This window comes from Antechinus flavipes, chromosome 2 (genome assembly GCF_016432865.1).
Source record: "Antechinus flavipes isolate AdamAnt ecotype Samford, QLD, Australia chromosome 2, AdamAnt_v2, whole genome shotgun sequence".
Lineage (NCBI taxonomy): Eukaryota > Metazoa > Chordata > Mammalia > Dasyuromorphia > Dasyuridae > Antechinus > Antechinus flavipes.
The window spans coordinates 112,981,726-113,008,144 of record NC_067399.1 but is presented as its reverse complement, the minus strand read 5'-3'; the positions used below and the strand labels follow the sequence as shown (position 1 = coordinate 113,008,144).

At 33.6% G+C, this 26,419-nt stretch overlaps 1 protein-coding gene across 1 annotated transcript in view; it reads left to right on the top strand.

Annotated features, from left to right (window-relative positions):
* Positions 1–26,419, top strand: part of WDPCP (WD repeat containing planar cell polarity effector) — a 266,206-nt gene that overhangs the window by 87,181 nt on the left and 152,606 nt on the right. The window contains exon 11 of the mRNA XM_051975375.1: positions 2,461–2,584. Within this exon, the coding sequence (XP_051831335.1) occupies positions 2,461–2,584 (124 nt within the window). The remainder of the gene's footprint in view (positions 1–2,460; positions 2,585–26,419) is intronic.

Below are 26,419 nucleotides of genomic sequence, written 5' to 3'. Positions count from 1 at the left end.
GCTAGTTCTCTGCCTCCAAATCTGGTGCTCTTCCTATCACAAGGGAATTGTCTCCATATAATCATAGAATGTTTCTAGATACTCTCACAACTTTGGCTCTTATTGTTCCATTTTCCACTCATATCGCAAGGCTGGACCACCTAGGAAGGGTGAAGGGGCATTTGTCTGCTGTCACAAAGGTGGCTTTAATTGTAATAATTTTAGAAATCCAAAAGACAATGGCAACAACCCATTGCACTGGCTAGTCTACACGGTGGGCATTTGCTCAACTTGGCTCTGTGGCAATAATCCAACCAGTTCGGACTACTTCCAATATTTCTCTCCACTTAAAAAGAATATGTTAGCGGCTAATGAATAATAGTTCTCGTTTACATGGTTCCACATAGTTAGACAAAGCTTTCCTCAAAACCACCCTGTGAGGTAGGTAGTGTTGGGACTGTTTTCCCTGTGTGAGAGAAGAGAAAGCAGAGGCTTAGTTTAAATAACTTGCTCAAGCTCACATAGCTAATAAAAGCTGGTAGGCACCTTTGAGTTCTTCTTGTCCAACCCCTTAATTTTACAGATAAAAATACTAAGGATCTGAGAGATTAAGGGATTTGTCAATCAGTCATTAAGTGCCAGTCCTGGGCTTTGAACTCAGGGCTCTTTCCCTTCCACTTTACTGCTAGTTATGAATATAATATTTCTGATATCAGCAGGTGGGCACACTCTAGGATCAGATTTTTACCTTTGAGTAGTGAAGCTCCAAAAGACCTTTGCTATTATATGGGCCTTTCAAAGCCAGGCCCCAAATTTAGTTGGAGGAGCAAGGATTAGCCTTCAGGAGGGAGAACAAAGAATAACTAGTCCTTGAATATAAATTTCAGGAGCATTTACTAATATGCAATATAAGGATATATTAAAAATATAAGACTTCATGAAACTGGAAAATAGAAAACATATACATATAAGGAGGTAGTTATGTTGCTGGTTTGTTTTTGTGAGGTATTTTCCCATGTCTAAAAAATTCAGAATTCTTTTCAGCCAAGATTTATTCCATATCTAACCAATTTGCCATGGTAATGTTTTCCTTTTATTAAGGAACCCCAGTGAGCCCTTTTATTTATAATAATGTTATAGTTATCTTTGAGATCTTCCTTTCTGCCTTCAGTATCAAGCTGGGCTATCTAATGAATCTATAACTGTGCTGATAGTTCCTTGTATTCCTTGTAGGTTAGAACATTTCAGAGGCACAAAAAATACTGTCAAACAAACAAGCAATGGAAAGAGGATCCAGCTTGTTTTTGCAACAGCATTGTGATATTCCATTTTAATCTAAATTGACTGCTGCTTTGAAAGAAAATACCCTTCAAATTCAGCTTATTTTACATTCTAAAAGTAAGATAATGAGATATTTAATTTACTAACAGTCTGACTAGGTACTTAGCAATGTTTTCAGATCTGACCAACTCAAAAACATCATAATTTTGCCTAAATTTCCACTAAATGCTAACATGAATCATTCTAATTCATGGAAAAAAATCATAGCTTTTACCTTTTTCTGAGATATAGTGACTGACCTTTCAGTTCTTCACTCTCAATCCCTCCTGCCATCTACTACTAACTTGACTTCAAATTCAATTCAATTCAATAAATATTTATTAAGTACCTATTATGTGCCAAGCACGCTATTAAGCACCATGGATGTAAAACAAAGTAAAAGATAGTCCCTGCCCTCACTAAGCTTATAATCTAGTGGAACTTTTCCAACATCCATAAAAATCTGTCCACAGAAGCTTCATTCACACTAAAATATAAAAATGACTGATAGCAGCCTTAAAATACAAATCGAGAGGATGTTAATATTTTAAGAGAGTCGGGAACCATAGACTAAAAGAATAGACATTTTTAGCTGCATTTCAGGTTTTTGCCAACAGGTCAAACGGGCAGGACTTGATGCTCTTGAAATCACACTGTGTAAACCATATGTCTACACCTACTCTGTCTACACATAATTGTGGTACCGTTCCTAATACTTGTATTCATTTGTTCACTTCAACATTAGTGCACAGTGTACCGATTCCACTCCCCTGTCAGGAAAGGGAATTTTTCTTCCCTTTGGTTAAAGAGAGCAAATGTCAAGTTTGTGAGTTGATTTTACTGGAAAAACTTGTTCAAACTGTGTTACTTTGATGAGTCACTGTTTTAATTACCCATTTGCGGTGAGCGGTTGGTTCATTATGGATTTCTTCACTTTTGACAGCTTTTTGTTGATCAGAGTCATTGTCAGCTTAGCCTTAAGTGAAAGTTTATACACAGGTTTGTTTTTGTACCAGCTGTCATATTTTAATTTCATCTTTCCTGCAACAAGCTCATATTTCATCTAAGTCGGCAAAACCTGACTGACTGCAAACATGAGTGCTCGCTTGTAATTGAAGCAGCTTCCCTTGTCTCAGTGCTGTCTCTGTTTGAACTCCACAGCACAGCTTGAGGCAAGCCTTGGATCCTTCTATGCTCCAACAAGACCCCTCTCCGATACAACTATATTGGAATATAGAAGCCCAATCAGCAAATACGCAAGGAGGTTCTTCCACCACTTGCTCAGGTGATCGATTGACAGTTTTCACTTTGATTAGTTTCAAAATTAATTGCATAGTTCATTGATCATATGTCTTAATTAAAATATTCTTGAATATCATTATCTGTTTTATTTTCTTTTTCTTTTTCTTTATATCAGTCCACGTTAGGAAGAAAAAGCACCTGCCTTCCCCAGTCATCATTTACTTAATTGGTTCTTGTTTTCTTTTTAAGCATTATAAAGGAGCACTATAGAGGGCCCTTCCCTCACTGCTACCTTTTAATATGTCACCATTTCTCTTTTCTTTTGGGAAAAGAATGATCACCAGTGTGGTCAATTTTTAATTTAACTTAGGTTGTATTTCTAGCACAAAGGAAACTTGAGAGTTTTAAAGGAATACACGAAATGCAAATAAGTAGCTTGTCAGCCAAGAATACTTTTAACTAGAAATCTCTAAAATATAAATCATTGGCTCCCCTCCCTTTCAGAATTATTATTATGGAATGGCTATGTCTCTTGGGGTCATGTCATATAACCTTATTATATCTACTTACAATAATTAGGAAACGAGTAAAGTTATACATTCTTTTACCTCATTCAATCTTTTGACAAAGAATTAAATAATGTAAGCAATAAGGCCAAAGAAACCAATCCATAAATAATCAAGATATTATGCTACATGTAAAGTGAAATAATTTTCAATGTTATACATCAAAAAGGAGCTATTTCAAAATGATAATTTCACACCTAGATAATAATTATTATTGTATCTTTTAAAATAGTACTTTTTATTTTTTCAAATCAACTTCACATCTTTAATCTTTTTTTTCCAGTGAATCTATGTGCTAAGAATGATGACCATGATTTCACTAGTTAACAAACTGAGGCACAGAAAAATTAAGTGACTATAGCAAGACAGTGATAGCACCAGGATCTCTTGACTCCCAATTCCATTCAATTTCATTGAACATGCATTCTATTAAGTGTTTATGAAATGTAAAACCTTGGAAATGCAAAACAAAAACTGAAATAGCTCCTGTCTTCAAGAAATGTTTGTTCTATTGGGAGAAAAGAACATGCATGAAAATCCAAAATAATTTTATCACTTAATAGTGTATGGTAGGGTGCTAGACTTGGACTCAGGACACCGATTCAGATATTTTCAGATATTTACAAGCTGAGTAATCAGGGATAAATTATTTAACCTTCTGCAGTCTGTTTCCTTACCTGTAAAATGGAGATATTAATACTTTCATATTGCCTACCTCCCAGAAAGGTAGTATGAAAAAAGTGACTTGTAAACTTTAAAACACTGTATAAATATGGATTTTCATTTTTACTTTATATCCTCTATGCAAAATGATTACTGAAAACTTTCACCTAGTAAAGAAGAGAATGAATGACAGTTTCTGCTGTAAGTCCACCTACTCATCCTTTAATCTCTCCCTCTTTTCCCTCTGCTTCGCCAAAGGGGGAAAAAAAGATTCAAGAAGATTTAAATTGGCTTATTATTTATTCAAATACCTTGGAACTCTAAACCAATATATGTAGGAAAAAATACTGTTGTTTTTTCATTATCAATAATTAGGCTTCTATTTATTTTCTATGTGATGCTTTTAACTCTGATTAGTGATAAAGACTGAAAAAAATATCCTTAAAGGTTCTGAAGTGTTAATATTTTGATAGAATTTGGTCTTCAATTGAATATCTTTTTTTTAAATAACTTTTTATTGACAGAACCCATGCCAGGGTAATTTTTTACAGCATTATCCCTTGCACTCGCTTCTGTGATTTTTCCCCTCCCTCCCTCCACCCCCTCCCCAAAATGGCAAGCAGTCCTTTGCATGTTAAATAGGTTACAGTATATCCTAGATACAATATTTGTGTGCAAAACTGAACAGTTCTCTTGTTGCACAGAGAGAATTGGATTCAGAAGGTATAAATAACCCGGGAAGAAAAACAAAAATGCAAGCAGTTTATATTCATTTCCCAGTGTTCTTTCTTTAGGTGTAGCTGTTTCTGTCCCGATTGAATATCTTTTTTGAATGACTTGATATTGTTGTATTCCAAGTGACTTCATATTGAATGAGTCAGGTATCTATGCAAATAAGAAAGTGCCAATAATATACAGGACTTATATTTTTATTTTGATTTAGGTAGTTGTGAAAATCTGTTTGAGATTCATTACCTCAGTTATTCAGAATTATGATTTAGTTGAATTTTCCAAAATGGAGAAGGTATTGGGTAATAGACGAAGGAAGGAAAGAAAACAAGAACTACCTGTAGATACCCAACATTTTGTTCCCCACAGAAATGGATGCTCTTTTATTTTTCATCTTTCTTGATCAATTTTACTTTACTCCCTCCTAGAGAACCTGATTAAAAAATAAATGGTAAAAAAAAAAAAAAAAAAAAAAAAAAAAAAAAAAGGTTAAGTTATTTGTGGCTCATCTCACAAACAGCCTGCTTCTGTGGCCTCATGATATTCAACTTTACATACTCTGCAAACAGGGGACTTTGGGAGTATTAATTTATTTTCTCTAATGTAGTAGTGCTTTTAGTATAGCATTCTATGAGTAGCTATGTCGTTGTTAGTATTAAATTTTTAAGACTAGTTTTTCCATGTGGTTGTTTCTGTAATTGTACTTTTCACCCCTCAGGTATACTGGATTTTTTTTTTGTTTGTTTGTTTCCTTTTCCATATTTTACTATTGCTGCAGTTATAATGATTTTTATTAGTTCTTCTGATGGTAAGCTACACATAATTATGAAAAAAAAAGGATTAAATACAGAGAAAATTAAAAGAGACTGCTAAGTCAGAGACTTTTTTTGTTTCAACTGCTGCCAAGTTTGTCCTCTGCTTAGGGGAAAGGAACAGACCAAGAACCTTTTTACTTGAGTGAATTAGGAGGATAGCATTCTCTCCTCTATTTTCACTTGTTTGCTTATTACTTTAATATGGAAATATGAAAATATCTAAATATTCAGGTGAGAGCTAGTATGAAGACTTTTAATGTTAGTTTGAGGCAACAATCTTCTCTAGCAGCACCAAAAATGTTGGCATGGAGTTCATGTTTCTTAAACTTAGGTATAGAGAGTTTAAATTGGGTAGGGGGGAGTTTCTTTGATTTTCCTGGTTTCTAATCTTTACTCTAGAAAATATGCAAATCACAATTCCCAGTACTTTGAACTTTATTCTCAGAAGACTGTGCCTTACCAATCTCCACACAGGTCCAAGAAATCTTAATTCTCAGCCACTATCTTCCCATGCAAGTTTAGGCAAGATTTTATGCTTTCTGGATCCTGGTTTCTCTAGCCAAAGTTAATACTGACCAGTTCTATATCCTTAAACGCAATAGCCTCAAGCTATTGCTCCACACCTTTCAACAAATATCATAAAGGTTTTATGATTCAACTCAGGTCTAAGGTTTTTGTGAATTTTTTAATTCAATTTTTAAATTGTTAAAAACCATTGTATCTGTTTGTTATATTTTTATTACCATGTTTTAAAAATTCATCCACTTTAATGCATTTTAGGCCAAATCAAATGAAATAGTCGTATTTATTCTTTCCCTATAAAGGCTGAAATACTTGATCTAACGAATGTATATTCAAACATAGAAACAACATGGCTTAGTGAATAGAGGGCTGGACTTTAAGTCAGGAAGATATGTTTGTATCCTATTTTGGACACTTAAGAGCAACTCATTTAATTTCTATGAGTCCAGCTTCCTCTTCTCTAAAATGAGGATAGGGGTTCCTTCATAGTATATCTGTGGTAAGAATCAAATAAGATCATATATGTAGAGCATTTTGAAGTTGTGGGGTAGTGCAGTAGAGAGGGCATTGAATCTGGAGTCAGGAAAATTGAATTCAAATCTAACTTCAGAAACTTTACTAGCTGTATAACCCTAGACAAATCACTTTCTATCTCTCAGCCTCAGCTTACTCATCTGTAAAATAAGTGCATTGGATTCAATGGTCTCTAAGACACCTTGACCCCGTGCTTCTTATGGAGGAGATGGGAAAGCAAATAGGAAATATTCCTTCCTTATATCCCTTTCCTAATCATCTGCATTTCTGTGTTACCCAAGTAAGCAGTGTTCATAAAGAGAAAGACTTCATTTGATAACCAAGATACTAAATGACAATAAAATTTGAACTAAAAGGAATCATGGAGATGTTCAATTATATCATCTTTGAGATAAGAAAATAAAAAGAAACTAAATGACTTATCCAAGAATCTAGAATTAATTGATCAGAATTGGAACTACAAGGCAGATTGTTTTTAATGTTTCTTTTTCTCTCAATATTATTTTATTTTTCCATTTACTTGTAAAGATGATTTTCAACATTCATTTTTGTAAGATTTTGAGTTCTAAATTCTTTCTTCCTTCTCCTCTTACTTCCTTCCTCCCCAAGACAGCATGCAATACAATATACGTTATATATGTATGTGTATGTGTATATATGTGTGTGTGTGTGTGTGTGTGTGTGTGTGTGTGTGTGTGTGTGTATACACACACACACACATACACAATCATTTTAAAAATATTTCTATGTTAGTCATGTTGGGAAAGAAAAATCAGAACAAAAGGGAAAATCATGAGAAAAAAAGCAAATAAACAAAAAAGGTAAAAATACTATGCTTTGATGCACATTCAATCTCCATAGTTCTTTCTCTGAATTTGAATGGCATTTTCCATTCAAATTCTATTGGAAATGTCTTGTCTGGAAAAAGCTTAGTCTATCAAAGTTGATCATCACATAATCTTGCTATTGCTATATATAATGTTCTCCTAGTTCTGCTCACTTCACTCAGCATAAATTTATGTAAATCTTTCCAGGCTTTTCTGAAATCATCCTGCTACTCAGTTTTATAGAACAATAACATTCCATTACATTTATATACCATAACTTATTTAGCCATTCCCCAACTAATGGGCATCCACTCAATTTCCAATTCCTTGCCACCACAAAAAGAACCCATATGAACCTTTTTGCAAATGTGGGTCAAGGCAGATCTTTTGATGCCCAATTTAATTTAGTTAATAATTCATCAAAAAAAATCTTCCAACATTTTATTTTTATCTGGCATAAAAAAAGAGGCAGCTGGGCACAGAGGATAGAGAATTGGCCTGGGAGACCTGAATTTAAATACTGCTTCTGCTATATACTGACTGTTTCACTCTGGGCATGTATCTGACTTAACTTCTCAGTGCCCAAGACAACTTTCTCTCTATAATTTTCTTTAAAAATACTAACCTATATTTGTGGAAAGAATTTCCTCTTTTGGAAGTTCTTTTTATCAATGAAATCACTGGTGTCCAGTCCTTATCACTCGCCTAGGATGAAAAACTAAAGTTCTATGAATGACTAACAATATAAAGATTGATCTTAGATAAATAAGTGACTTCTTAAAATTAGTTTGGTCACAACAGGTATCAAATACAATTCAATCTGGTTTCCTATTGGCAGTAATTGGGAATTTTTCTTAAATATATAAAAATACACTAGAACATAAACAATGTTACTATATGGAGTCAGAAAGATTCCTTTTCCTGAGTTCAAATTTGACTTCAGCTGTATGGCATTGTGCAAGTCACTTAACCTTATCTACCTCACTTTCCTCATCTGTAAAATGAGCTGGAGAAGGAAATAGCAAACTACTCCATTATCTTTGCCAAGAAAACCCTAAATGGGATCACTAAAGGTCAGAAAACTGAAAAATGACTGGACCACAGAGTCAATATGAGCTGCAATACTTCTTGCATAGGTTTAGTATCACTACTGCTTTTATTTTCATTTAACACTAGTGATTTTTTTAGCAATGGGGAAATTTCTTAACTGTATTTTTTTCTTTTGCTACAAGCATAATAAATTGCCTTAATAATATTGTTCATAATCTCAATACAGGCTTAACTTTAAAAATGTAATGTCTCATGGTTTAAAGTATAGACCAAACAGCTTTCTGCTTATATATTTGGGGTTGTCAGTTTTTCTAGGGAAATGTGTTTTGTAAAGTAAAAACATTACTTTTTTTCCCACAAATTTAAAGACAGAAATACAGTGTATAGCATCTAAGTAGAGTCATGTTTAAAGAAAAGTTAGAATGTGGAAACTTACAGGGACTGCAAAAATCTAATATATCTCTTTCACTTTCCATATGAACAAACAGGTCTAGAGATATGAAAGATTTGTCTAAGTTCTCCTAACTTAGTAGTAACAGAACTATAACTGACAGCCACATTTTCTCACTTTGATCCAATGCTCTAATTGTAATCCCAAGATCTCTTTACTAAGCTCAGAGACCTGGAAATGACTTAGTTTGGGTCTGAATGCAACTTCTTATAAGATATAGCAATGGAAAGAGGCCCAAAATATCCAAAAAGCTATCAAAGAAGCTACAGGATAGGAACACTAACTGTCAAAGGGATGAGGGAATAAATTCTAGTTCACTGCTGGAATTTCAGAACTCGTTCAACTGTTCTGAAAAACATTTGGAATTATGCAAGAAAAGTTACTAAAGTGTTCATACTCTTTGACCCAGAGATCCCACTACCGTGATTATAGCACAAGTAAGTTATTGACTAACAATATGTACAAAAATTTTCATGGCAACATTATTTGCAATAAGAAAATATGGAAATAAAAATTTACCCAATGATTAAAGAATGGTTCAATAAATAATGGCATGTAAATATAATAGCCCCTTATTGTACTGTCAGGAGTAAAAAAATATGAAGATCTTAGAATGAGCACTCTACATAATAATAATATGAATTAGAGCAATACATTCATCAAGAGTAGGTTAGGTGAAAGAGTTCAAATCTAATTTCACAAACTCACTAGCTGTGTGACTCTGGATGTAACTTCTGTTTGCTTCTATTTTCAAAAGTATAAAATGGGGAAAATAACAGAAACCCTACTCACAGAATTGTCATGAAGCTCAAATGAGATATTATTTGTGAAGTGGTCAGCATAGTGACTGGCAGTTGGCATCATGTAAATGTGTGTTCCTTCCTTCACTACATAAATGTTGTTAGCTATTATGTTATATATAAATGTATTCTCATCATTATGAGTAGAATGGAATAATTACTTAGAAATATTTATTAAGATGGCCTTTTATTTGTTGTTTTACCTAGCAAATTCATTGAAATTATAATCTTTGACTGTTTGGATGGACCTGTGATTTCCCTTTAATGGCACAGATCATAATCAATACAAAATATTAAAGGGTTAAATGAAATAATGCCCCAAATTGCAAATGGATATATAATTTCTTCAGAAGGTTACTTGTGTAAAATTGGAATAATATGTTTTATAAGATAAATATTTAAATTATTCCTAATAATTTTATGAATAAATAATTCCTAATAATAATTCCTGAGAAATTTTCATTTCTTAAAGCAATAATCCTTGGTGAATATAAGGATTTATTGGGTTGGTCAATAGGCAGATGGCATAGAACAAATAACAATATTTAAAGCTAATTGGAAGGGATATAAATATACACTAAAGGAAATATTTTAAGTAGATGTCTCTCTCTTTAAAAGAGATTTAGAGCCAATGTGGGAATTCTGGTAGAAAATATGAAAAAGTAATTATTGTTTTCCTTTGTGCAAGTATGCCTAAATGACAAAAAAAGAAACTGCTTATAATTAGAAATAGCTGTTAATCAGTCTGCTCTTTAAATAGACACTTATGTTAAATGAACATTTTTGACAATTCCTAACAATTTCTTAGAATCTTGAAGGTGAAATTCTGTTTGAGTATCATTTCATGAACTCACATTTTTTGTTAATAAAATAATTATATAAAATGTTTTTAAGAATCAGAGGCTGAAAAAAACTTACAGGATTTGGGTCATTATATTGTAACTTTCCATAAGAATATCATCATTTTTTAAATTAAGCATTCATTTTATTTTTTCCTCTTAAGAGTATTTTTTCCAATTACATGTAAAGATAGTTTTCAAGTTTTGTTTTTATAAGTTTGAGTTCCAAATTTTTCTCCCACTCTACTTCTCCTGCCCCCTTCCCAAGGTAGCAAGCAATTTGATATATTATACATATACAATCATATTAATCATATTTCCACATTAATCATATTGTGAAAGAAAAATCAGAACAGAAGAGGAAAATCATGAGAAAGAAAAACAAAAACAAAGTAAAAATGGTATGTTTTGACCTGCATTTGGGCTGCATAATTTTTTCTCTGAATTGGATAGTATCTTCCATTATGAGTCTTTTGGAGTTATCTTGGAACATTTCATTGCTGATAAGAGTTGATCATTCTCCAATGTTGTTGTTATTGTATACAATGTTCTCTTGATTCTGCTCACTTCACTCAGCATCAATTCATGTAAGTCTTTCCAAGTTTTTATGAAACCTGCCTACAGATCATTTATTTAGCACAATAGTTTTCTATTACATTTCTATACTATACCTTGTTTAGCCATTCCCCAATCAATGGGCATTCTCTCAATTTCTAATTCTTTGCCACCACAAAAAGGCTACTATAAATATTTTGTGCATCTTGGTCCTTTCCCCTTTTTCATGATCTCTTTGGGATACAAACCTCCAAGTGGCATTGCCAGATCAAAGGGTATACACAATTTTATAGTCCTTTTAGGCATAATTCCAAATTGTTCTCCAGAATGGTTGGATCAATTCACAACTCTACTATTAATTCATTAGTGTTCCAGTTTTCTCACATCTTCTCCAACATTTGTTATTTTCCTTTTTGTCATATTAACCAAACTAAAAGATGTGAAGTGGTACTCCAGAGTTGTTTTAATTTGCAGTACTCCAATCAATAGTGAATTAGATCATTTTAAAAAATGTCTATAGATAACTTTAATTTATTCATCTGAAAATTGTTTGTTCATATCCTGGAACCATTTATCAATTTAGGAATGACTTGAAGAATATCACTATCTTATTTTACTCAAGTTTAAATAGAATTTAATTTAATTCTCAAAGATGGCTGCTACCACCCTACCTCTGGTTAGAGGTAAAAGTGTAAAAAACTATCTTTAAGCATAAGAGAATAGTATGAAAAAATAATAAACAAATTCTGAATAAGTAATATAACATTGATTTTAGTTTTAACATATCCCTGAAAGTCTAAATCTCTTTAAAATTAAGGTTTTTTTTAATACAGATTTACTTATTTTCAATTGTATCAGATTATTAATCCTCCATATTTGACTAACATTTGCTTATCTTTTCTCTCTGATATAATAGCTTAAATTTTTTTACTGTATCCTCATATGATAAAGTCAGAATTTAAAAACTAAAGAAAAGCTTCAGAACTCATCTAGTCCTATTTTTTTCACTTTATTAATTAGAAAATTAGAACCAGAAAGGTTATTGACTTGTCAAAAGTAAAAGAGAGGCAAAGCTGGGACTAGAATCCAATTATTTTGATCCCTTGGCCAGTGTTCTTGGCATTAAATAAAACAAAAATTTTGAATAGCAACCTTAATAATAACCCTATTAATTCCAACTTAGTTTATTCCCTTATTTAAATTTATTTCCATTGTTAAAATGTGTGTCAGTCATTTGTTTCTAAAAGATTAATTTGACACAAGGATAGAGAAGTAAGACAGAATAAAGATATTTCTGGGAATAAAGATATTTCTGTCATCTCATTAGGAATTATCTTGTGTAGTTGAATTATGGGTTTTCTTTGATCTATTCAAATATTCATTATTTTTACTTCTCCTTCCCCATGCATGAAACTTACCCATGCTGTGTTGGCTATTCAGAACCTAATTGTCTCTCTCATTCTCTTTCTCTCTCACTTTAACTCTCACTTTGTGAGTGACACTCTTGTAGCTGGGTGAAAGGCCATTTTAAATAAAATAATAAGCTGCACCTGCAAATGTGGAACATCCCATACTAATCCATCAAGGCAATTCTTGACTCTCAATCCTGGTTTGGCCCTCATTGATAGCCCTTTCTTTCAGGCAGGAAGTGTATTTCTAAGTTGAGAGAAATAAAAACATACAAGAAATGTTTGTCTTCACTGTGCCAAACATAGGTTTATTACTTCAGTATATGTCTGCCTAGAATTAGACTGTATTAAGGTTATCTGTGAAACAGGTGTTATTGGTCTACATTAAAATGCTAAAACTGCATTAAAGCAGTATAAAGAAAATGGATTTTGTGCATTTATAAATTCAATTAGAGAACATGTATGGTGTTGTTGTTAAGTCATATCCAACTATCCATTTCCGCATTTTGAGGTTTTCTTGGCTGAGATAATCGAGTGGTTGCCATTTTCTTCTCTAGCTCATTTTACAAATGAGAAAACTGAGACAAATGGGAGTAAATGACTTTCCCAGGGTCACACAGCTAGTAAGTGTTTAAAGCCAGATTGGAATTCATAAAGATGAGTCTCCCTGATTCCAGGCCCAGCACTCTATGCACTATGCCACCTAGTTTCTCCAGAGATCACGTATTGAGAACATAAAAATTATAACTTTTAAGATGTGATAATGGTTCTAGGCTGTTATCACTTAGGAATGTTTTGTAAATTACTGGATAAAGTCCATTTTGTTCAATTTTTATATCCTGTACTACTATACACCTCTCAGATTGACTAAGATGACAGATGGGGATATGGAAAAACTGGTACACTAATGCATTGTTGGTGGAGGTGTAAACTGATTTAACCATTTTGGAGAACAATATAGAACTATTTCCAAAGGACTATCAAACTATGCATACCTTTTGATCCAGCAGAATCTTGACTGGACCCGTATCCCAAAGAGATCATAAAAAAGGAAAAAACACCCACATGTGTAAAAATATTTGTGGCAGCCCTTTTTGTAGTGGCAAAGACCTGGAAACTGAGTGGATGCCCATCAATTGGTGAATGGCTGATTAAGTTATGGTATATGAATGTTGTGGAATATTATTGTTCTGTAAGAAATGACTAGCAGGAGGATTTCAGAAAGGTCTGAGGATACTTACATGAACTAATGCTAAGTGAAATAAGCAGAACCAAGAGATCATTGTACATAGCAACAGCAAGATTATACAATGATCAATTCTAATGGCTGTAGCTCTTTTCCAAAATGAGACGATTCAAGACAGTTTCAATGATCTTGTGATGGAGAGAGACATCTATGTCTAGAGTGAGGACTATGGGGACTGAGTATGGTTCACTTTTTTTTGTTATTTTCACTTTTTTGTTATTGTTTGTTTGCATTTTTTCTTATTTTTTCCTTTTTGATTTGATTTTTCTTTGCAGCATAATTGTGCAATATGTATAGAATTGCACATGTTTAATATACATTGGATTACTTGCTATCTAAGAGAGGGAGTGGGGGAAAGGAAAAGAGAAAAAATTTTGGAACACAATTTTGTAAGGATGAATGCTGAAAACTACCTATGCATATGTTTTAAAAATTAAAAGCTTAAAAAAAGAAGAAAACATAGCTGATCAATTCTACAAACTTCTCTACATTCTCATGGAGTGTATCAGCCTCCTAGTAGATTGTAATAGCAGTTATGTTAACTTATTGGAACCTGCTTTTAAATTATTCTTTCAATGCATACTATAGTTCTTTTATGTTTAGCAGTTATTTTGTGTGTGGGAATAAAATACCTATCTTGTACCTGAAAAAAAAAAACTTTTTTACACTCTGTTAGAAGTTAAAGTTTGTACAGAAAAATATCAAGCCTGTACTTTATTTAAAAGCTTCTGTTGATAGATCTAATAGATAGCTGACAACTTAAAAGTAAGGGCCATGCACACTATGTGGAATTTGAAAATCACGAAGCAAATTCAAAATAGTTTGTATGCCATTAAATGTATTTAGAAAAATCTAGAAAAATTAATTTAGATTTTTACTTTTCTTTAATATTAGATACTTGTGGATAGGGGCAACCTTACATTTTAACCTTTCATTATTTATTTGAACTTAACAGAAATAAAAGTCCAGAGGAGATTAGAATGTTGCTCAAATAATAAATGCTAACTCTATAGAGGCTCTGCCTGCCTCTCCAAAGAAAACAATATGTACCATAAATTGCAAATCTATGCATAATCCCAAGCAGTAAAGTTAAATTATTCAACTTGATGTTGATTTCAGGCCTCCAGTACTTGTTTTATTGAATTCCCAGATATGTTAAACTGAATATTACTGAGTATGGATTGAAAATGTGTGGCAGAAATTCAGGGGGTTTAAGACCGAAAGGTAGTGGATTAGCAAGTAGAATATGAGAGCGCTTAAATTTGAAAGCTAATCCTTCTTTAACCAGGAAAGACCTATTAAGGTATATTTATATATGTATATTTATTGCCAATTCATAATACTTATTTATTTGGATTTTTTAATTGACTTGGTTTGTAACATTGTTTAAATCCTCTTCAAACATTCAGCTTTTCTGATTTGTTTATTCACTGCCATTATGCATTTTAAAATAGCTATTTTATTTTCATAATGCATTTTTCAAAAATCAACAAAAATTGATTTAATGTCCTTTTATATGGCATTAATATATAATTTCCACCCCATTAAATAATATGAATGACATCTCTGAGATGCGATATTCATTTTTAATGAAAGATTACATACAGCAGGCTAAATTATAACCTGATCCTCAACAGACATGGAAAATTTAGGAGGAGGGGCAGACAAAGTGGGAAATATAATCAGTCACTTCTATTTTACATATGTTCAGACTGAGGTGTTCAGAAGGCTATGTAGAAGTGAAGTTTGGGAGAAAGATTGAAATTAGAATTGGGAATTAGAAGTGTGTAGGTAACTGAACTTATGGAAATTGGTGAGGTCACCAAGGAAGAGACAAAGGAGAGAAAAGGAAAAAGGAATCACTAAGACTGAGATGTGGGACCTAGGTGATCATCAAGCAAATAACAATGAAGAAGTGGTTGGACAGGTAGGAGGAATATGAGATGATACCATCACAGAAGCTGAGGGAGGGACCAGTTTTAAAGGAGTCTCAGCATCAAAAGCTATAGCATTTCAGAGAGCATGGGCTCAGAGGGTTATGGGAAGAAGGTAAAATAGTATTTAAAATGAAAGGAGAAAAAGTCTGGACCTAACCTTAAGTTTACAGGTAGAAAATGTAGAAGACAAAATTGCAGTTGGAAGAGACTTTAGAGATCTTTTAGTCTAGTCTTCAATTTGACATTTGAGGAAACTGAGGCCCCAAAGAAGCTAAGTGACTTGCTCAGTTTAGTCAGTAGAAGGACCGGGATTTGACAGTAACTTTTCTCTCCCCGAATACTTCTCTTTCTACTACAACAGACTACCTTTTAGAAGTTCACCAGAGAGTTTCCTGGTTTTTAAAGGAATAGGGAATTCATTTCCAAGATATTTCAAAGAGGGAGAGATTCTGAAAAAAAAAAAAAAGAAAGAAAGAAAGAAAGAAAGAAAGAAAAAGATAATAGAAAACACTTTTATTCCCTCCCCCAAATAATTGACTGAGAAGATGTGATTAATTACTATGCCCTATTTTTATTTTTGTGGAGGCCAATAAGATTAGTTTATGCCCATGACAAAGGTATCCTTTGGGATTTGGGTTGGGTAGAGGAAAACCATGAGATAGTAATAAGCGGGCTTTGCATTTGATTTTCTATAACAAATCATCTTTGTGATTACCTAATTGGCTGTGATATATAGAAAATATATCTGATCTGATCATGTTTTATGTTTCATTTTGTTTTGTTTTGTTCTTGTAACAAATATTGGACTCAATAAAGGGGTTAGGTGTCTCAGTGGATAGAGTGTGGGGCCTGGAGTCAGGAACACCTGAGTTCAAATCTAAACTCAGATGCTGACTAGCTATACAAACCTGGGCAAATGACCTAATTACTCTCTGCTTCAGGTTTCTCAAATGTCATATGGGGCTGGTGCACTGGATAAAGCACTGTTTCCGGGGCAAGAACAGACCTCCTTCTGAGTTCAAATCTGGCCCATGACACATATTAGCTGCATGACTCTAGGCAAGTCACTTAACCCTGCTTGCCTCAATTTCCTCATCTGTAAAATGAATTGGAGAAGGAAATGACAAACCACTCCAGTATCTTTTCCAAAAAAACTCCAGCTGAAGTCAAGAAGAGTGGGACACAACTGAAAAAGATTGAACAATATGAGGATAACAATAATAATAATGAAGATGATGATGATGATATGTTTATAGTACCTATTATGTCCCAAGCACTATGCTAAATATTTTGTAAACGTTATCTTATTTCATCCTCACAACATCCTTGAAAAGCAGATACTATTATAATTCCCATTTTACAGATGAGGAAACTGAAACAAGTAGAAATTAAGTGATTTACCCAGTGTCCTATAGCCAATAGATTTCTGAAGCTGAATTTGATCTCAGATCTTCCTTACTTGAAACCCATCCACTGCACTACCCAGCTGCCTCAATTGTGAGGGTCAAATACGATGATATTTGTAAAACCCTTGGCACAGTTCCCGGCATATAATAGGTGCTTATTAAATGCTTGTTCCTTTTCCCAAAGAATGAATAATCTCTCCAACAAGATTCAGATGCTAAATTATACAGGATTTTAACAGATATGACACTCCATTGATAACCGACATCTGTACCAACATTAGCCGATAATTAATTGCATGATCAAAATAAGCTGAATTTGGGGTAATGGCCAAAATGGGAGCTTTATTTGTTTTAGGGAACAGGATGAGCAATATGAGGCTGTGGAGCAAAAAAAGCTAAAGCAAAGAGGTCTTGATTTCTGGAGGAGATTGTATTCTGGCCTCATCAGACTCTATCTGGAGTGTTGTGTTCAGTTCTAGGTTCCATGGCCTAAGAAGAAACTGGATATAAGCTGGAGACCGTACAGAGCTGGGCAGCCTGCATGGTGGAGAGCCTGAAGTCTGTGATGATTTAGAATTGGTTGAAGGTAGTGAAGATATTTACCCTTGAGGAAAAACAACTCTGAAGGGACACAAGAGCAGTCTGCAAGGATTTAAGAGGCTGTTGTGTGGAAAGGAGATTAAGCTTGTTCTGTTTTGCCCCAGAGGATAGAAACAGGAGCAGTTAGGAGAAATTGCAAAGGAACAGAGTTAGGCTTGACGTTTGGAGAAACTTCCTAATAATTAGAGCTATCTAAAAGTGGATCGGATTGCCTAGAGAGATAGTAGGTTTCCCCCTCCTTGGACATCCTTCAGCATAAGCTGTGTGATGACTTTTCAGATTTGTGGTATTGGATTCCTTTAGAATATGAGTTGGACTCAGTCACTCAGATCCCTCTGGCCTATCAAATTCTGTAATTCTTTGATAATTTATGAAGTTTTAAGCTGATATTTGTATGTGGTTGTTCAGTCATTTTCAGTCTGGTTTCTCTGTCAATCCCTTTTGAGGTTTTCTTGGTAAAGATACTAATTTATCATTTCCTTCTCTTCCAGAATCCAGACCTGGTATTCTATCCACTTTACTACCTATCTGCCCCTGTTTGTATACAAAAGTGTATATTTGTATAGATAAATGTAGAGAACATTTCACAACCTTAACCAGTAAATGATTTGAGAACAGTGGAAATAGTGTAAACAGTCTTGGATTTGCAGGCAAAAGAGACTAGAATCCACATCCCACTCTGAAACTTGTGACCATGAACAAATCATTTAATCTTTGTGATCACATTTCCATACTGGTGAAAAACAGTCATAAAACCTGTAATATCTAGACCACAAAATTGTCATGAAGATCAAATGATGTAATATATGTAAAGCACTTTTTTAGGACCATTTTCAATTTTTGTCAACTTTTCCAATATGATGTATATGAGTTAGAATCTTAGTGTTGCTTCAATTGTACATCTCTATTAATGATTTTGAACATGTTTTCATATGATTTCTGATAGGTTGGATTTCTTCCTTTTAAAACTGCTTTTTCATCTCCTTTAACATGTTATTCATTGAGAAATTGATCTTATTCGTCTAAATTTAAATCCATTTCTCTTTTATCTTGGAAATGAAACCTTCACCAAAAAAAAAAGCAAATTGCAAAAATTTTTGCCTACTTATTTCCCTTATTATTTTAACCACATTGCTTTTGTATGAACAAAAATATTTTTATTTTACATAATAAAAAATCCATTTTATCTTTTGTGATCCCTTTGTACCACTTGTTTGGTCATAAACTCTTCTTCAACAGAAAATGTCTTCTGCATTTTGTTTGTCATGTGACTTTTTATATCTAAGTCATATATGTTCTATACAATTTCTACCAGACTATTTCCTTCCTCTGATTTTGTTGAATAGTGAGTAAGATAGCCCTTTTCATTAAGAGGGAGCCAGGTCTTAATAAGAGTTGGAAGATAAAAGTTGTGGGAAAAGAAAATATTTAAGACAATGGCATGTTTGTTGTATAAGGTGTGGGCATTCCAGAGAGCACAGTGGAAGCAATAGGTAGGTTTAGAGTGGGATGTTGGGGGTTGAAAATAAGTGTCCATGACAAAGGGGTTGGGGAAGGTAGTTTAAATGATAAAGGTTGAGGGTCCAAAATGACCAGGGGGAAGTTTGTTAATCATTGAGAAACGACTTTAAGTATATATTTGTTATTCCTGGGGTTTTGGCCTCGGGATAAAATTGTCACAGAGTCTTAGTTAGTGTAGTAAGAGATCAGGTGTATAAAACTGAAGGAATAGTATTACTCCCCTTCCTACAAGGCAGAGGCTAGAGACTTGATGGAAAGAGTTTTTTTTTTCTTTTTCCCTGAATGGAAGAAATTTGGTGCTCTATGGAACAGTGTTTCTTCTTTCCAGCAGGAGGCAAGAAGCTTGGTTTGATAGAATAGTGTTTTCTCCATTTACTCTAAAGGCAGTAGACTGGTATATGAGTTATTATTTTTTGTTGTTGTTGCTACTCATCAAGGTCTAAAAAGGGCACATTAAATTCCCCAGTATTATAAATTTTCAATCTATTTTCCCATATGACACATTTAGTTTTTTTTAAGCATTTAAATGATGCTTTTTTCTGATTGGACTAATTTCTCAAATTTGTTAAGACCATATTGAATGCTAACTAGTCTTTCTTTTTCTCCAATTTATTCTACTACTAAAAAGAATATACTGACGCTTGTAAGAGTTATACCTTGGGGTTAGAGTAGCTAAATGGTCCAGTGGGTAGAGACAGGACCTGGAGTCAAAAAGATCTTAGTGCTGGTGGTCTCAGGCACTCACTGGCCATGAGATCCTACACAAATTACTTGACTTCTGGCTTCTTTTACCTCAACTGTAAAACACAGATAATAATAGTACCCATCTCACGGGATTGTTATGAAGGTCAAATGAAACAATATTTGTAAAGTACTTAATATGATACTTACCACATAGTAGGCTCTTAATAAATGCTTAAACCTTCCCTCTCCTTAGAGGAAAATATTTAACTATTTTAAAAATCGTTTCCATTCCCTTCATTTTCACTGTTGAAATATCATACCCAGACAATTACAGTTTATCAATCAGAAAGCAGCTTATTCTTAACCATAGCTGCAAGTCACCAGGTTTCCTGTCTTTGAGCTGACTTGGGTGTGTATACACACTGATATATTTGCTCAATAAAATGTCGCTTTGCTGTTAAGTTTAAATGATCACTAGTGTGAGAAGACTACAGCTGGAATGGAAGAAAAGCTATAGAGAATGATTGAAATAAAGGCAGGGATTTAGCAGACCGGGGTTGAGCAAAATGAGGGTGAGACAACAGGTGTTTTGGGTTCTTATCAGCATTTTTAATTAACATCTGTTTTGAGCCTGAAGTACTTTAGAAGAGAATACTGAAGTGTGCCTGTGTTTAAAGATAAAGGCAGACTATTGAGAAGCAGCTAAGTAGTTAATAGGTTAGGAAAACGGAAAGGTTTTTCTGGGGAGCAAAGAAGAGCTGTTAGTTGCAGTGTACAGATACCCAAGGGAAAACCACTATGATAAAATTGTAAGGTTAATAGACAGTGTTATGGCAATTAAATATTTTCTCATGTTGGAGAAGACGATTAAAAGAGGAAATTTAGCAAAGGGGAAAATTGAAAAAATTAAAACAATTAAAATTTAAAAGCATTTAACTTAATAAAGCACGATGTATCTTTACAGGCTTTTCTAAAACAAGATGTTTCCCACATATATGATAAAGTCAAAAAAGATTCTATGATAGATGCTTTGTTCAAAAATTAATTTAGGCATAACATCAATAGAGAGGCAAATACTCCCTGAACCACTTGGGTGTCTCAAACTTATTGTAAGGGCTCCATGAATCCATATGAAATTCACAAGTAAACAAAAATGCATCCCATAAATGTAATAAATAATATCTTGCTCAAATATATATATATATATACACACACACATATCTTTTCTTCCTTTTACAATCAAATTTCTAGAAAAGGTTATCTATATGCTTTGCCTTCATTTCTTCCCTCAGTCTCACATCACCAAATGTCTACTAGATTCTCCACCTACATGTCCTCTGAGTACCAGGAACTCATTATGTTTCTGTAGAACTCATTATCTACCCTCCTAAATCTGGTCCTCTTCCCAACTTATCTATAAGGCTGAATGCATCCCTGTCATCCAAGTTTTCAGCCTTAAACTCCTCCTTCTCTTTCTTAGACTACTAAGTCTGTCACTTTCTTAATTCAGGGTCTATTTTGTTATAATAACCTGGTAATTAGTCTCTTTGCTTTCCATAACTCTTCTTTCCAGTCCATTTTCCGAATAGCAGCAAAAAAGGACAGACCTGACCACCACACTTACTTGGCTCTCAAGTGCCTTTCCAGATTTGTTCTAGTTGAACTGGCCTAGTAAATATTCTCTAAACTCATTCATTACTATTCCCATCTCTCTGCTTCTTAGAATTCCTAGATCAATTCCTAGATCCCTTCAAGTCTTAGATGAGAAGCCATTTCCAAAGTGAAACTTTTCTTCATTTCCTGTTTGTTCATGCTCTTCCCACATTCAATATATCTTGTATTGATTTAGCTAAATGAATGCTTTATCTCCCAGTAGAAAGAATGTAAGTTCCTTAAGGGCAAGAACTGTTTTACATTTTTTTTTATCTCTAGTTCCCAGCACACCACCTTATGCACTGTAAGTTCTTACTAAAATTTTTTGTTGTGTGAATGAATATTGAGGCTTTCATCAATGGAAGATGTCCTATACAGAGTTCAGAGAAGAACAAGATTCTCTAAATACCTCTATTCAGAGCTTACACATATGAATTATATCAAGTTCCCCCTAACTATAAAGTTTCTTTAATGAAATCCATTGTCCTTCAAAGGATACTAGCCCTTCATCATACTGAAAAAATACATTTAATAATATATTTAAGTAAATCATAGATTTTAAATTTTAATAAAATAAATTAAAAAAAAAAACTTAATTGGGTGAATGTTTAGTCCATTGGGGTATGTGTGTATATGTATGTATCTTGCACAGACACTAGTAATATAATTGAAGAAGAGGCGAAATAGGAAAGTTTTTTTTAATAGCTTCCAATCCTTTGCCTAAAAAAAGACCATATTTTAATGTTAATCTTTTCCTAGTGATGTTACATCATTCTAACTCATGGGAAACCACTAATTAAATCAATTCAGAATCACAAGTGATCCAAAATGGAAAGTGACATGTATGACCAGAAAAAAAAAAAGGAAACAGGGCTGGTTTTGTTTGGTGCTAGAGATACAAAGGCAAAAACAAGTGCTAGCACTTGGTACAAAGCTTGTCACATAGTAGATGCTTACTATATGCTTTCTGATTGTAGAGGCATGTGGATAGGCAATATGTTGGGCCAGAACAAGAGAGGAATAAGTTTGAATTATCTTTGAAAATAATGCCATTTTTTAATGATCCCAAGCTTCTCCAAACTAAAACAGCCCATCTTTCTTAGCATTAATGTCCTTCTAGTGATGCTTTGTAATGTAAAGCCATGGAATATTATCATATTAATATAATTTCCAAAGAAATGAAGTTTTAGGTACCCAGAGGCAATGGAGAGGCTCATGGGGAGCATGAATAGAAAACATATTGCCAGCAAATGTTTGCTCAGGATGGAGGTATTAAGATAATCAGAGAGATGATCCACTCTATTAGCAGGTTGAGTACGGAAACCACTCACATAACAAGCTTGAGAGGTAACCACTGAAAAATCCACAGTGCCAGAGCCAGCAAAACTTTAAGCACAGAAGTTAAGGCATTCCATGATATCTGGGCTGTGTAATTCCATGCTCTTTCCTTTTTATATGTACATAAAGAGATTTGGTTTTACTTCTTGGAATTTTGTAAGTGCAAGTCAATAAGCATTTAGTTTTAAGAATCTACTGTGTGCCAGGTACTGTACTGAGTGCTGGAATGCTATTGTTCCTCACTCTGAAGAATGCCCATTGCTTGATCCTCTTGTCAGACTCTTTGTGGATGTTGTTTATTCCTCTCACCTATGGAATCTGAGGAAGCATTTCACATCCCAAGGAGAGAAAATAGAGATTATCACTTCTATGAGCACTTTGATTTCTCATTTGAGAAAATAACCCAAGACAGTCTTCTGGTATTTATTTGATAATCAGCATATGTCCCATCAATTTTAATTGTCTCTTGATTTTTAGTTTTTTTTTTTTTGTTTTAACTCCTAAAAACAGCTGAGAAAGTTTTTCCTTCTTTGCTAAAAAATAACCTTCTTAGATTAAGTTACCTTATTGGCCAAAATAACGCCATAACACCAGGCTCCATTAAAGAAAATCCATCATATTCCTCTTTATTTTCTAATCTTGGTCCCTCAGAGTTCATTCAAGCTCTCATCCATCACTGTATTCAAAGTACAAAATTCTAATAGAAAAAACAATTTTAAATTTACTATCTTACACTCAAAGATGGATCTGAAAGCAGAGGGAACAGATAATATTAAGTTTTCCCTATCTCTGGCTATCCTGGAACCTCAGAAAGAGGGAGCATCTCTAATATCTAAAGTTGAAGAAATGTTTTTTTTCATCTCTAGCTAGTTGTTTGAAATAGCTAAAACTTAGCTAACATTTATATAGTTCTTTCTGAATGCAAGGAACTGTGGTAAGTGCTATCTGATAATTTACTCATTTGATCTTCACAACAGTAGATGCTATTATTATATCTGTTCTACATGTGGGAAAATAGAATAATTTAAAATATTAATAGTAGTAATAACTAACATGTATATAGCACTTACTATGTTCCAGGCATTATATAAAGATAATTATACAAAGTATCTTATTTGATCCTCACAACAAAGCTAGGCAGTAGGTGTTATTGCTATACCCATTTTATAGATGAAAAAATTGAGGCAAACAGAATAAACGCCTTGCCCAAGATCACACAGCTGGGAAATGTCTGAGGCCAAATTGGAACTCAGGTTTTCTTGATTACAGGCCCAAAAGAATGCTTTTTAATAAATTTCGTTTGGACATAAATGTTCATGGATTTCCTTTTCCTCAGACTAATGTAGGTGATCACAAAATCATTCATTTGAAGAAGCATTTACCCGCACTTGAAATAATTGAAAAAGGCAAGAATAAATGATCATTTCAATTGCTTTCCACATGCAAGAGATCTAGAGGAAGGCCTCAAGTGTATCCCTATAGAAGATTTATGGAAAAATGTGAATAAGAGTCACATGGAATACGTAGGCATGAATGATGACCTGTAGCACTGGAGAGAGTATCCATACGGATGAAATCTCAACTCCATCCAGCTAAGCATGGACAAAAATCAGGAAGAATAAGGAAGAGTAGAGAGTCCTGCATCACTAAGTTCAGGAAGCCAAGAAAGTAACCAAAATAAGAGAATGTGGGAAATAGGGTGATAACTTTGCTTTTTTTCTTTTAGTACTAAATGGGAAGAAATGTCATTTTACAGTTGACACTTTAATATTAAACTCACTATCTCCATTTCATTAAGATTCCCTTTAATAAATCTTTATGTGCATTGATTGCATTGAAAGAAAGTCTTCTATCGCATGATCCTTCAGTCCTGAGCAGGGTGATATGTTAAAGACACACTAAAGCAACTGTTTGATTTTATGATGTAAGTAAAGGTTTGATTCTCAAAACAAAAAGTTTCAAAAAGAAAAATATAATTTTTTAAAAGTCTAATATTCAATCTTTTAAAATGGATATAAGATACAATATTTTAAAATTATAGAAAAACTGAATTTTATTCTTGAAGTCATATTCGTGTAAAGATATCTACAAAAAGGATACAAATTATATTCTCTCAATTACTCATTAAAATTAAAATCTTTAATAGGCATAGACATACATGGATGCATTTACTAACAGGAGTTTCTTATTTGTTAGAAATATGTTCTAACAAGAAATAAACTAGAGCAATCAAACCCAGTAGCATTTTTTTTTTTTTGGTATCACCAACCACCTTGTTGGAGGCCAGTGAGGGAGGTCTGTTGCTCAGAGGTCATATGTTCCATAGTCGTCTTTTCACTGTGGGAGACACTGGCTCTGGGCTCTTCTCTTTGCTTTTGAACCCAGATTAAATCAAGGACATTGAACCATACTCAGACCTCCAGCTGCTGTCTTTTCATGTGCAACTTTCTATGATTCTCCAAATTTATTCATCTCAAAATATAATTAAACATCTGCTCAGTTCTTATGTGGCTGAGCTGTCGAGTTGCAGTACTTACAAAGGTAGCATCGGTAAACAATGAAAATACTTTCACCTTGTGTTTTTGAAGCACATTTTGTCCAAAGAGCCTAATGCTTTACATTTGTTTCCACAGTGTTTATTATTTTTCTTTAACTAATCCCATGAGTTTAGTAGGGGAAGATATTATTAATCTCATTTTGTAGATAAGAAAGGGAAGCAAAAAAAGTGGTTTTCCCAGGATCACATAGAAAATTAGTGGTAAAATCCATGTCTCCTTGTTTTCATGTCTTAGAATCCTTTCTACTAAGGTATTACCATATGCTGAAGGAAAATGTGGTAAGCACTTTTAAGTCTAAATGTTCACATAAAAGCTTTTTGGTGCCTTTCTATTTGATATTAGAAAAATCTACAAGTCAAATGTAGGATCATTCTCAAATTGAGTTGTCATTTTTTTTTTGCCTTATCATTATAAACTGTGAATGATGATAGTTAAATATTCAGATATGCTATTAGCTTATACCTTACACTCTAATAATGTTTAAAAATTTAATGGAGATGGGCTTCTGCAGGCAGCCATTAGCATTCGTGGTTCAAAATGTTATTTTATTATGTTACCCAGCTATATAAGAAAATACCAAGTTTTCTGAACTCTTTCTAGTTTAAAGTGTTTTGTTTTGTTTTGTTTTGTTTTTTTGCTATGCTATCACCTACCCCATTTCTTCTCCCCCAAATGCTCTGCCAATTTCTAGAAGAATACTGGAGTATCATTCAAGCTTTTACATGTCACAGGAATCAAATTTAAAGCCAAAAGAAAGAAGACTCAGTAGATCCTCCTTCACAGTTAAAATAACGACCCTCTGCCCTAGTGCACCTTCCATCATCCAATAAATAGAAGTGGGAGTTATAGAAAATGGATAGTGAAACCACTCAGATGCTCCAAAAAAAGAAGCTTTAAGACCTATCCTTGTTTGAGATGGTCATGAGTAGTAGGGGGAAAAAAAAGTTGTTTGAACCACTTCAAATTGCAAAGAAAACCTTCAAAATCTTCCTTGTATAATTAGTCTGTTTGTAACATAGTGAGAAAAACATATGAGAAAATAAAACATAGTAGAGGGTTAATGGGAGAAATCCTTTGCCCACAAAGGCCTTGCATTTCTTTAAAAAAAAAAAAAGAATGTTTTCTGAATGTGACCAGTGTATGGCAGAGCATGATCCTGTTGTTCTCCCATTAGC